The sequence below is a fragment of the Zalophus californianus genome, chromosome 2, assembly GCF_009762305.2.
Source record: "Zalophus californianus isolate mZalCal1 chromosome 2, mZalCal1.pri.v2, whole genome shotgun sequence".
In the NCBI taxonomy this organism is placed as follows: domain Eukaryota; kingdom Metazoa; phylum Chordata; class Mammalia; order Carnivora; family Otariidae; genus Zalophus; species Zalophus californianus.
In genome coordinates, this window is record NC_045596.1 from 90764376 (window position 1) to 90776729 (window position 12354).

The 12354-nt window shown below is 40.4% G+C and overlaps 1 protein-coding gene across 1 annotated transcript in view; it reads left to right on the top strand.

Moving 5' to 3' along the window:
- Positions 1 to 525: 525 nt before the first annotated feature.
- The window catches only part of LOC113925148 (glutamyl aminopeptidase), an 83270-nt gene continuing 71441 nt past the window's right edge, over positions 526 to 12354 (top strand). Inside the window, exon 1 of the mRNA XM_027599716.2 lies at positions 526 to 1658. Coding sequence (XP_027455517.1) covers positions 1042 to 1658 — 617 coding nt within the window. The 5' untranslated portion in view covers positions 526 to 1041. The remainder of the gene's footprint in view (positions 1659 to 12354) is intronic.

Here is a 12354-nt window from a genome sequence, read left to right on the forward strand (position 1 = left end):
TCTCCCAAAAGGCCAGCTTTCACATCTGGAATCTGCTGCAAACACGATCTACACATCAAAGTCTAAGGAAGCCGATCTCACTGGGAGGCCATTGCAGAGATGTTTAGTGACCCCAGTTTAGTTATCTAACCTAAAGAGTTTATCTTCCTTGTCGTTCTGCCCTTTCAGTCCTTTCCGTTTCTGCCTCTTTTTTTTTTTTTTTTTTTTTTTTTTTTTTTTTGTCTTTTTATGCTCTTCAGCTCCAGGACCGCTTTGGCTCATTTCACGTTCTCTTCTCCCATCTGGCGTTTACTGAACGGATTCAGAGTCACTTGGCTGTGTTTTGCTAGTCCAGCAGTTCAACGATTATTTACTGAGTACCTAAGTGGTCCTTGAGTTTATGAATCCCTTTGCACATCCCAGTCCAGGGTCTGACTTTGGTAAAGGCAGAGTCTGAGTGTTTATGTAATATGAGGGGGGCGGGGACCGAAAAGAAAACACTTAGCTTCTTTGGCGAGCTACCGGAGGAAACAGCTGAAATCCAAGAAGCCCTGTGGTTAAGAGAGAGAGGTTGCGAGCACAACAGGAAGAAGCCGTAGACCCAGTGGCAAAGGTTGAGTTTTCCTATGGCAAGCACACTTCTCTCCTGGAAGGAACGCTCTCTCCCCGAAAGCTGCTGACAGGACTTGGGCAAAGGCTCGTCCTCCGGCTCTCTGATAAGCTAACTTAACTCACTGCGGAGCAGGAGGGGCGGGGTAGGGATGCGTGGTTTATAACGGGAGCAGTGGCAGTGTTCTCGTCAGTCCTCTTCCTCCAGCTCAGCCTCCCCTCTGGAGCCCTTCTCCCACCCTTTCCTTTCCGCGTCCAGCCTCGAGCGGCTGGTGGGGAACGGGAGCGGAGAGGAGACACGCAGGGAGCCAGAGAGGGGTGTGGGCAAAAGGAAAACAGACTGCCAGGCCAGGGAATTCCTCCCAATTTGAAAAGGAAGTCGGCTGACGTGAGTTCGTGAGTTAGTTGAATTTACCATCCTTTTATGTGTAATATTTGCCTTTGGAAACAAAAATGAACTTTGCGGAGGGAGAGGACGCTAAGAGGTACTGCATTAAAACGAAACATGTGGCCATCATCTGTGCGGTGGTGGTGGGGGTAGGATTGATAGTAGGACTTTCCGTGGGCTTGACCAGGTCCAGCAGCCCCACCGGGGACGCCGGGCAGGGCCCAGCTCCGGTCCCTTCCCAAGTTCCTTCTCCGGAGGACCAGGGGGTCTGCCCTGCCAGCGAAGACGAAAGTGGAGACTGGAAAAACTTCAGGCTGCCGGACTTCATCAACCCAGTGCACTATGACTTGGAGGTGAAGCCCCTGCTGGAGGAGGACACATACACAGGCAGCGTGACCATCTCCATCAACGTGAGCGCGCCCACCCGGTACCTGTGGCTGCACCTGCGGGAGACCAAGATCACCCAGCTCCCCGAGCTGAAGAGGTCCTCCGGGGAGCAGGTGCAAGTCAGGCGGTGCTTTGAGTACAAAAAGCAGGAGTATGTGGTGATGGAAGCGGAAAAAGAGCTTGCACCCAGCAGTGGCGAGGGTGCCTACCTCCTGACCATGAACTTCGCCGGCTGGCTGAACGGCTCGCTCGTGGGATTTTACAGAACGACGTATGAGGAGAACGGACAAATCAAGTAAATATTCATTTTTGCTTTATTTACCCTCAGCTCACATATTTGCTTTCCACTTCTTTCCCTTTCCTTTTTACTTATCCCCTTTTAATTGTTTTGTTGGTCTGTTATCTAAACTTGGTTTCAATTCTGCCTGTTCACCTGAGAAACAAAAACTCTTGCCCTGTGGTATTTTCCAAGCCTATCAGAAAACTTGAAAGTACAAAGTGAGCTTCCTGGAGTCCAAAGAATCAGTGTAAGTCTCTAATTTCAACAGGAAAAATTATAATGTACCACATCCTGTCCGAATGCAGAAACTGCTTACAGAAACAACCTCCAGATTTTTTAAAAAATACATGTGTTTGGTAAATTTCATGGCCACGGTTTTGGGCTATATGACAATGATTTAAAAGTGAACTTTTAAATATATATTACACTAAATTTAAGTGGAAGTCAATAAATGTCAATTATAATTTTGAGTGTTTTATTGGAGAAGAGATGTTGAAGGGTATGTAAAATCCACAGAATTGTCTTTGCGTCTTTATCTAGGAAGGAAGGCAGGAGTCTGTCTGTCTTTATCTTGTATGGCCAGAACCATGTTTCACACTTAAGCTTTTAATAAATACTCATTGAGTTCACACATTAGTGGCGGCATATGGATAACTCTTTGGGCTTATTGTCCATCACTCAATAGGCAATGGTTTTTTGCAACATAAATGATATATTAAGTAATTAAGGATATAAAGATATATCAAGTAACTAGTATATGTATTTTTGCATTTCTGAGTTTAGCAAAGATGGTTACTTGCCTTGACAATCAATCAGATGCTATTACTAGAACTATGTTAAGGGCATAAACTCTCTCAATGAATTAAAAAAAAACAAACTTCACTCTGTGGGTGTAGGCCTTGCATCAGGAAGGAAGGCTATACTGAGGGTATCAGTGAAGTTGAAAGTGCTTTGACCTTTGCTTTTGTGGATTCTTGACAGGCAAATCATTAAGAAACCTTAGTGTCACAGTTCAGAAATATGAGTCTGGGGCCAGCCCACTGAATAGCCCCTTCCTATGTTGTTTTAAGCATCTTACAGAGCAAAGTAAAGCTTTTGGTCAAAATTCTTCCTATTGTTTGTCAGAGAGACCCAGGGACTAAAATGAAATGTTTAAGTATCCCTATATTACTGTGGGACACACTAATAAATTGAATAGAAGTGATAGTTTGAAAAAATATTTGAAGGGAACATGCTCATATACTGTATCTTACTATCACTAGCAATAAAACAATCTTCTTTATTGTTGACATATTTTTTCTGTTTATAAAAATTAAAAATAATGAAAGCATGGAAAATTATAAAGAAGGAAAATCAGAAGAAACTATGAAGAGAAACTTCACATCCAGTGCTAACTTTGGTTACATGTTAACGAATATTTTTTTAGGCAATCAAATTGTAATTATATAATGTCTATGTATCTATCTATACACCTTTTTGACTTCATGTAAGCACTTCCTCTCATTCTTCCATATTTTCAAGAATCTGATTTTAAAAAGCTGTGCATGAATGCACCGTTATGTTTTTAAGACCTGTTTCCTAATACTGGATATTTAAATTGCTTTCAGTATTTGTTATAATAAAAGCGTCAGAAAAGAACATAGTTGTAATAAGCCTTTAGGTATATATCTGTTTATTTCCTTATGTTAGGATATATTCAATGAAGTAGAATTGCTGGGTCAAGGAGTACAAATATATCAAGAAACTTGTCACCTTTATTTTGTTTACTTCATAAATAACACACATTCACTCCAGAAAACTTGGAAAACAGAGAAAATTTTATCACTGAAGTATAGTCATTATTAATATCTAGGCATTCTTCCAGGATTTTTCCTGAATACAGATAAAGACGGCATTATGTTGTACATTGTATTGTGTAACCTGTTTTTAGAATGTATCAAAACTTTAACATGGTTTGGTAGATGACTTCATGGATACATGATAGTCTATTATATGAATATAATGTACCTTATTCTGCTTTTCCATTAAATTTGGGCATTAAGTTTCTCCTACCCTTTTACCTTTTTTATAAACACCTATAAAAATATAATATAAAAAACTCCTAATAAAAATATGCATGACACACATAACATTTTATAATAATTCTATAGGAAATTTCGTAGGAAGCTGACCCCAACTGTATATGTATGGACGCATATGTATGTGTGTATGCACACACACATGTACATATATATATAACATATGCATGCACCTGTGTGTGTCTCCAAACTGACTTTCAAAAATACATCTCAAATTACAGGTCCACAGATAATGAATAAAAGTGCCTATTTCTCTGAGCTTCACTAAGGATTAAATGAGTTTTTAAAGTGTTCCCAATTTGGGAAGGAAAGGCATAATATTTGGAGGAATATCCACCTTCAAGAAATTCTGAAAATTCACTAGTTGAATCGAAAACAAGTCAAAACTTTCAAGTGATTATTGTTAAGACTTTAAAATTGTTTCTTGGGTTGAGAAAACAGTAGAAACTGCATCTGAGGAAAGCCACCAAAATATTACAAAAATTCTATCCACTACAGGAAGGCCAAAAAATATGGAACAAGATTCCACTAGTAAATTTCTTTATGGACTCTATAAGATTACAAAAGCATCATATACTAAAATATATATTATTCATTTGACTCTGGATTATCTTACTGTACCAATAAATTTTACCATAAAATATATACTTGAGAGCTCATATCCTGAAACTTGGCTGTCGTAATGGTTGGCCAGCAAATACCAAGTTACAGCAAGACTGGTGACAGAGGCAGGCTCAGGTGGGTTCTCATGGAGGACTGGTAACGCTGAGCTCGTCTGGTCTCCTTGGTAGCGGTTGAGGCTCTTACGTTACCCAGGATGCTGCTAGTTCGGCCCTGTATACGTGGTTCTGGAACAGTTCTGCACATACTCAGTAACCTCATTTAGGTTAAATGGAACACTTTTTGTTTTTCTTGTTATGAAATATTTCAAGCATATAAGGAGAGTCCGTGGTTCTTGTTTTTTTTTTCAAGCCTGTAAGTAACATTTTGACAATGTAGGCCTATGGGAGGTTCTCATCCACAGCGCCCACATAAGGATGCAGGAGTGAGTTCCACTGTGAGCAGCACTATTCTTTCATATTATACAGTGCGCTGTGTAATATTTGATGCTGATACAATTTAAAATGCTATCAAGCAATATATTTTTAAGCATGCAGTCAAATTATATTTTCTGACTCTTCTGTCCTATTGTAAAATTTAACTCCAGGATGGAGTATTAGCAGTTGCATATTACCATTGGGATATTTTCATTGCAACCACAATGCAAACTAAATTTGAGCGTGCTCAATAGTAGTAAATCAAGTAAAATTACTTGATTTCTGCAAATACAACCAGAACTTGAACTTGAACTTCACAGAGAGGAGTCAACTCTCTGGGCTTCTTTCCCTCAAACTTCAGAGGCAAGAGGAGAGTTGGACAAGCAGGTAGAGCCAGTTTAGGGCTCCCTGGCAATGATAGCCATATCATCTTGCTGGGGACAGAGTTGTAGTGAGGCTTAGGAGAAGAAAGTTTGAGTTTAGAGGTTGCTTTTCCTACTCTGGTCTGTTCCTTCTGATCAGAAGAAGCCACTTTTAAAAGGATTGAGAGCTTTGGAGTGTTTTTCTGCCCACACCACCACTACCCTCCACACTGCCACTGTGTTATGTAGCATTGCCAGTTGCTCTCTTCCCAGAGTTCCCCTCTACTCACATCTCCAAAGTGTATACTATTTTCTTCTCTCCAATGGCGAGCATTTCCTTCTCAGCGTTTGAACTACCTTTACACAGCATTTCCCAACTTGCTGCTCCACAGAATTCCAGTTGCATAGGATATTAATAGCCATTGTCAGAAAAAAAGCAGGGGAGGGATTCTGTGGCCAAATTAGTTTGGACAATAATCCTAAATACAAAAATGATGTTTTTCTTCTTCTTCTTTTTTTTTTAAATCTCTTCTGAGACACTTTTATATAATAACATCCACTATGAACCTCTAGAGACTGCCATGAATCTCTGGAGTATGCAGTTTCCCATCGGTATGAGGCTGCAGAATCTTCTGCAGCTGGGAGTTGGGCTGTCCCTCTCTTGTTCACTAGCTAGTGAACAAGAGTACACCGTGAGTACTTAAATATTGCTGAATGGGTATATAGAAACATTTTCACATAGGCTCTCACATGACCAATGTCCTCTGGTACATGCTGGGATGTGCTGCAGAGCCCCAGCCCTTTTCCCATTAAAGAGTCCAATTTCCACCAATAACATCTCTATCTTCCCGCTCAGTCAGGATGGACATTTTTCCTTGGTTCCTTTTCTCCCCATCTCATTGAATGGAAGAGGAATTGATAAAATCTTTTTTTTTTTTTTGGACTTGGGAATGCAGTCTTCATATTTTAGGGACTGAGAATCATTGGAATTAACAGGAATTATAAGAATTTACAAGAGGGACAGATGGTTTCTAGTTTGGGTTTTCTTGGTGTTTACAGCATTGCTAGGATTGAAGCTGAATTCTGATATAATGGTGGGATTGCAAAAGGCAAAGGCAAGTAAGAACCTAAAAACAGGTAAAAAGGAAAGGTACTAAGTCAGAAAAACAGAGTGAGGATAAGAAATTAGTTTGTAGGAGAGGTTTCTATGAAGAGGCTAGCTAGAGATAACTCTGGGAAGTCTGTCAGGGAAAAGAAAGAAAGTATAGCTAATGGCAGGCATGTAGGAAATATTAACTGGTGACTATTCAGGTGGATGGTGAAGAAGAGAGCTAAATCCGTGTGTGGGTATCTGGGAGATATTGCAGTGATCCCAGAAAAGAGAAGATGGGGATCTGATAGGACAGTGATTCCAGGGCAGACAGAAGAAGACACAATGGAGAAAATAGGATACGGTAACATGGTCAGGATCTGCAGACTGACTGACTGTGGGAAAGGGGTGAGTTTGTTATGGATAGAGAATGCCCCAGTTATCAGATCTGATAGCTCACACATTTACCTAATACTGGAAATAGAAGAGAAGAACCAAGTTTAGGAGGGAAGGTCATGAGTTTGTTGTCAGTTGCCTGTGAGGCATCCAGGAAGACATGTCCAGTAAGCATTTGGATAAATAAGTCTGAAGCACAAGGTTAGGTCTCCTGAGAAAGATTAGGAGTTAAGTGGAAACATGGCAGGAGAGAAAGCAGTGAGATGATCTTAGTTAAATCTGTGTGTGGTAAATTCTAACATGCAGGGATATGTATACTCATTTGTGCATTTGGTCTTGAAATTTTAGTTGTATGTCAGTTTATTCATTATACTCTCAGACTGATATGTTGAGTTATCAGTGTACCCATTATCAATAAAGAATAGACTTTTTTTTTTGGTCTTGTTACTTGTTGCAGGAGGCCTGGTAATTTCTTTTATTTTGGAAGCAGGGAAACAACAGGAAACTTTACTTGACCTTGAATGGCTTCTACATAGAAAAAAAGCAACTGGAAAAGAAATTTAAATAATTAACTGGTTCATTCAAACCACCGTAAAAATATGCTGGAGTCTGGGGGGTGCCTGGGTGGCTCAGTTGGTTAAGCGTCCGACTCTTGATTTGGGCTCAGGTCATGATCTCAGGGTCCTGGGATCGAGCCCTGCAGCGCGTTGGGCTCCTGGCTCGGTGGGGAGCCTGCTTCTCCCTCTGCCTCTGTCCCTCCCCCGTGCTCACACGCACATGCTTTCTCTCTCTCTCTCAAATAAATCTTTAAAAAAATACGTTGGAGTCTGAATAATCTAGATGGGTTGTCTTGTACTAATTAGCTCCCCTACTTAATTCTGGAACCCTCTACTTAGTCTGCATAGACTCTTAGCAATTGTGGCTGCCTCCCCTGCATCAGATGGCCTTTGTTTAAGGTTTTCGCCCTGACCTTGCCCTTTATTTAGCTGGTTAAGTTACTAAATTGCTGAACATAACCCAAGAGTCTTCTTTGGAAACAGTGTGCCAGATGATTTATGAGGTAATCAAGTAATTCTTTTTAAAGTTGATTCAGAGTGAACTGGTCTGTGACTTGCATCCTCACCTCCTCTTTCTCCAGCTTTCTCTAAAGTCACCTTGAACTGATGTACAAGGATTTCTTCCCTTTTGTAAATTTATAAACTGCACAGAATTGTATTTTTAATGTGCCGGGTCTAGTAAGTGACTTATTAACATGACATAGAGAGGCCCCTATGGAAAAATGGTTTAGCTCAGCACATTTGCCTGGGATTCTAATTATTCAGGACATGCTCAGGAGTCACTCCTGAATGTACTGTGCTCTCAGCCAGGTTTTTTTCCATTAATTTGCAGCACAACGCAGCTGATTCTAAAAGGAAGTTTCAATCACCAAGTAAAACCTCCCCAAAGAAGTTACGATCTAAAGTTGTTTTGCATCTTATATACCTTGTTTTAAAATTTGCAAATACGGGGCGCCTGCGTGGTTCAGTCATTTAAGCGTCTGCCTTTGGCTCAGGTCATGACGGATCGAGCCCTGCATTGGGCTCCCTGCTCCGCGGGAAGCCTGCTTCTCCCTCTCCCACTCCCCCTGCTTGTGTTCCCTCTCTCACTGTGTTTCTCTCTGTCAAGTAAATGAATAAAATCTTTTAAAAAAAATAAAATAAAATTTGCAAATATTTGGGAAACTTCAGTAACTTTGGATGAAATTTAGCATAGAGAAGTAGGGGCTTTTGAGTTCTACGGGAGTTCATGAGAAAAAATCACAAGTTACTATTGAAAGATATCGTTATATTGCCTATAGTATTTATGCACTGAGTACTTTTGTTCCAGTATAGATACTCCTGTTTAATGGATGAATTTTTTTTAAAGATTTTATTTATTTATTTGACAGAGAGAGACACAGCAAGAGAGAGAACACAAGCAGGGGGAGCGGGAGAGGGAGAAGCAGACTCCCCGCTGAGCAGGGAGCCCGATGCGGGACCCAATCCCAGGACCCTGGGATCAGGACCTGAGCCGAAGGCAGACGCTTAACGACTGAGCCACCCAGGCGCCCCAATGGATGAATTTTGAAGTCTGTTCATTGTGGAAAGTGCATTCACAGAAAGCATAGTTAGCCTTCTGGAGTTAAAGAAAATAGATGAGGTGTATCCTAATCCTATCATGTAAATGTGAAGGGAATTTCAAATATATTACTCGGTGTGATCTACCCCTTCTTCACCCCCACATAACCCTGTGAAAAGTCCAGATGTACTTTGGTAACCAGGTTTGATAGATCAGGACTCTAAGAATTAGTATGTTTTGTGACTGGCACAAGATCACCCTTCTTTTTTTTTTTTTTTTTTTTTTTAAGATCACACTTTAAAGGGCTGAAGTAGGCTTGGAATCTAGGAATTTTTATTCTTAGAAGTTAAGAGTCAGTTAAGCATCCAACTCTTGATTTCGGCTCAGGTCATGATCTTGGCTCAGGTCATGATCTCGGGGGTCCCAGGATGGAGCCCCACATTATGCTCCCTGCTCAGTGGGGAATCTGTTTCTGCCACTGCCTCTTTGCCGCCCCCTCGTGCACTCTCAGATAAATGAATAAAATCTTAAAAAAAAGAAAAAAGAAAAAAGAAGAGGGTTTTCCCCCCTGAAATCACATTGGCTCTGCACTCTTAAAAAATAAAACAATACGTATTTGGTAGCCATTCTGGTTGTTGAATGCAACTTTACCTACATCACTTTACCTACATCAAACACTATAATTGAGATGGACTTGGTGAGATTAATGTTCACTGACAGGACCCCTGAGATGAACCAAACACATGACACAGAGACATCACCAACACCGTTCTGTTCCATCTCCAAAGGCAGGTTCCGAGATACTCTAATTTAGGGAGGCAACTTTTGTGTATAATCAAGCACAACCTCTTTTAAAGAGAGAAGGTGAGGAACGACTGAAAGTTCTCTCTGTTGGGTACTTGAGGGTATGAACTTTAGCACAGAGCAGAGACTGAAACAGAGCATTTGGAAACCTACCAATGGCTATTGCTTTGAAAAGCGGAATCCCACTTCCTCCTCACCCTGACCCCCTACCCTCTCTCTCTCCCTCTCTCGTGCGTGAGCAAGCATACAAACACACACACACACACACACACACACACACACACACACACACACACACACACACACACATACACTCCTATTCCCAAATTAGTTAGCTGGCTTATTTCTGAAGTGTGACTAAGCTGAAACATTCTTGCAGAGAGTGATTTTTCCCTTTCTTCTGCCTCTGGAAGAAATCAGAAGCCAGAAGAATTCAGAAGAAAAGGCAGCTGACTAAACATGGGGCTGGAGCTTGGTGGAGCTTATTGTAAAACCTTAGTACCCTGGGAAAGTGGGCAGGTTTCTTTATAACCTGATGTGTTTGCAATTCTCTACAGTCTGCACAGTGTTAGAAACTTCAGCTGACTAAGCTGCTACCATCACAAAAACTAATCAGTAATGACTCTACAGAAGAATAAATTCTTGAGGCTTTTTTGGATAAATTATCTTGACAGAATTTCAAACTTACAGAAAAATTACAAAAATAGTACAAAGAAGTCCTAGAAACATTTTACTCAGATTCACCAATTGTTAACATTTTGTCCTATTTCCCCTCCAACCCCCTGCCTCTGTCTCTGTCTCTCTCTCTTACAGTATTTGACACATTATTTCCCTTTACATCTTTATATTCAGTATATGTTTCTTAAGTACAGGGACATTCTCCACCGTTAGCCCAGTGCAGTTATCAAAATCAGAAAATTTAACATTGATACCATATAATTATCTAATCCATAGTCATAATCAAATTTCATCAATTAACCCAAAAATGCCCTTCTGAGCTATTTTTTCTCAGTCCAGGATCCAGTCTGGATTCATGCATTGCATATGCCTTTTTTAGATTCCTTCACACTGGAACGGTCCCTTTGGCTTTCTCTGTCTTTCATAACCTTGATATTTTTGAAGAGTACAGGCCAGTTATTTTGAGAAGGTTCCTCAACTTCAGTTTATCTGACTCTCCTCATGATTTAAAAATGCAAGTCAAGCAGTTTTTGTCAGGAATTTCACAGAAGCGGTGCCATGTCCCTCTCAGGAAATCCTATCAGGAGACAGATTATGTTTGTTTGTCCGGTGATTTGCGATGCGGTCCTTGATCACTTGCTTAAGGTGGTGCCCGACAGTTTCCCCACTGTAAAGTTACAGTTGTAAGTAATTTTCAGAGAGATTCTTTGAAACCACTCAAATACCCCTTTCTTCACCAAACTGTCTCCCCCTTGTTTTGGTATCCACTGATGATTTTTCTAAAGCCATCATTCCTCCTAAAATCATTAATAGGCAATCTACTGTAAAAAAAAAACCAGCTTCCCCTCCCCCCATATATATATCAGAATAAGGATTCGTGGATTCTTATTTTAGTCAGTGGGTTATAATTTCATTATTTACTTTGACATTCTAATTCCCCAGATTTGACCAGTGGTAGTCCACTCAAGCGGGCTTCTGTGTCCTTTGACTTGTTCCCATGATCCTTTGAGAACTTCCTTACTTTGGGGCAAAGCAAGATGTTCCGGGATCATCTTGGACTTTTCCTGACTCCTCACTGGAACTGGCGATTTCTCTAAGGAGGCTGGTTCCTTTGAGTGGGGGGTGGTGTTTAGAAATCATCATCTGGGAACTAGCTGTGCTCATTTGCTCCAAGCTTGTCAGTGCTCCTAGTTCTGTTCGGCACACAGAATTCAGAAATATATGTCTCAGTTTGGATTTTTATAGCCATCTACTTACATCTACACAAAAAATCGTTGAATTTACACCAAACCCACAATTACAGTTCAATATCAAGGATACATTCTAGTCTTTCTCCTTTACAGATCTGTAACTCTCTTCCCCAACAGTGAGAAGCCTGCCTTCCATTATCCTCATTTTTTTTTTTTCATTTGCTGAAGCCTAGAATACAGAAAAGGTTGTTTCTGAATTGCTAACTATACTACCGCAAAATACAACTATTTGCTAGAACTTACTGCTCATTTACAATTATTTTTCGGTAAAATTTATATATATTTGTTTGTTTAACCACACACAAACCTAATGGGCACAATTCAATGAATTTTGACAAATGCATACATCTTTGTCACTCATGTCCCTTATAAGATAGATTTTTTTCAATCATCCCAGCAAGTTCTCTCCCTCAGTCAATTGTCTCAAAAAGACAGCCACTTTTCGGGTTTTAATTTTTACAGATGAGGTTTCTTAGCTGAGCTTTGAGCAAGTAACTTTTATATCTAGAGAGTTTTTTTAATAAATTAAAAAATATTTTAATTTCTTGTAGAAGGGTGTTGACCTATGGCATATTATTTCTTAGATCCATTAATGTATATAATACATCTTTGAACCAAAATGAAATGCAGACTCTTACCATGGCCCCTGCTGACCAGCCAAACTCTTTTTTGGCCCCAGTCCCTCTGGTTCACTGGACTTCAGCCACACTGGACACCTTTCAGGTCCTCAACCACATTAAGTTCTTTTCTGGCAACTGGGCCCTTGCTGTTCCCTCTGCTAGAATACACTTTTCTTACACTTACTCTGTCTGGCTTTTTCTCATCATTCAGATCTCAGCAAACCATTACCTACTCCAAGAGATTGCCCCTGACTATTTTACCTAATGGTGCTCACAATTTTTCCTGGGTTCTTCTCTGT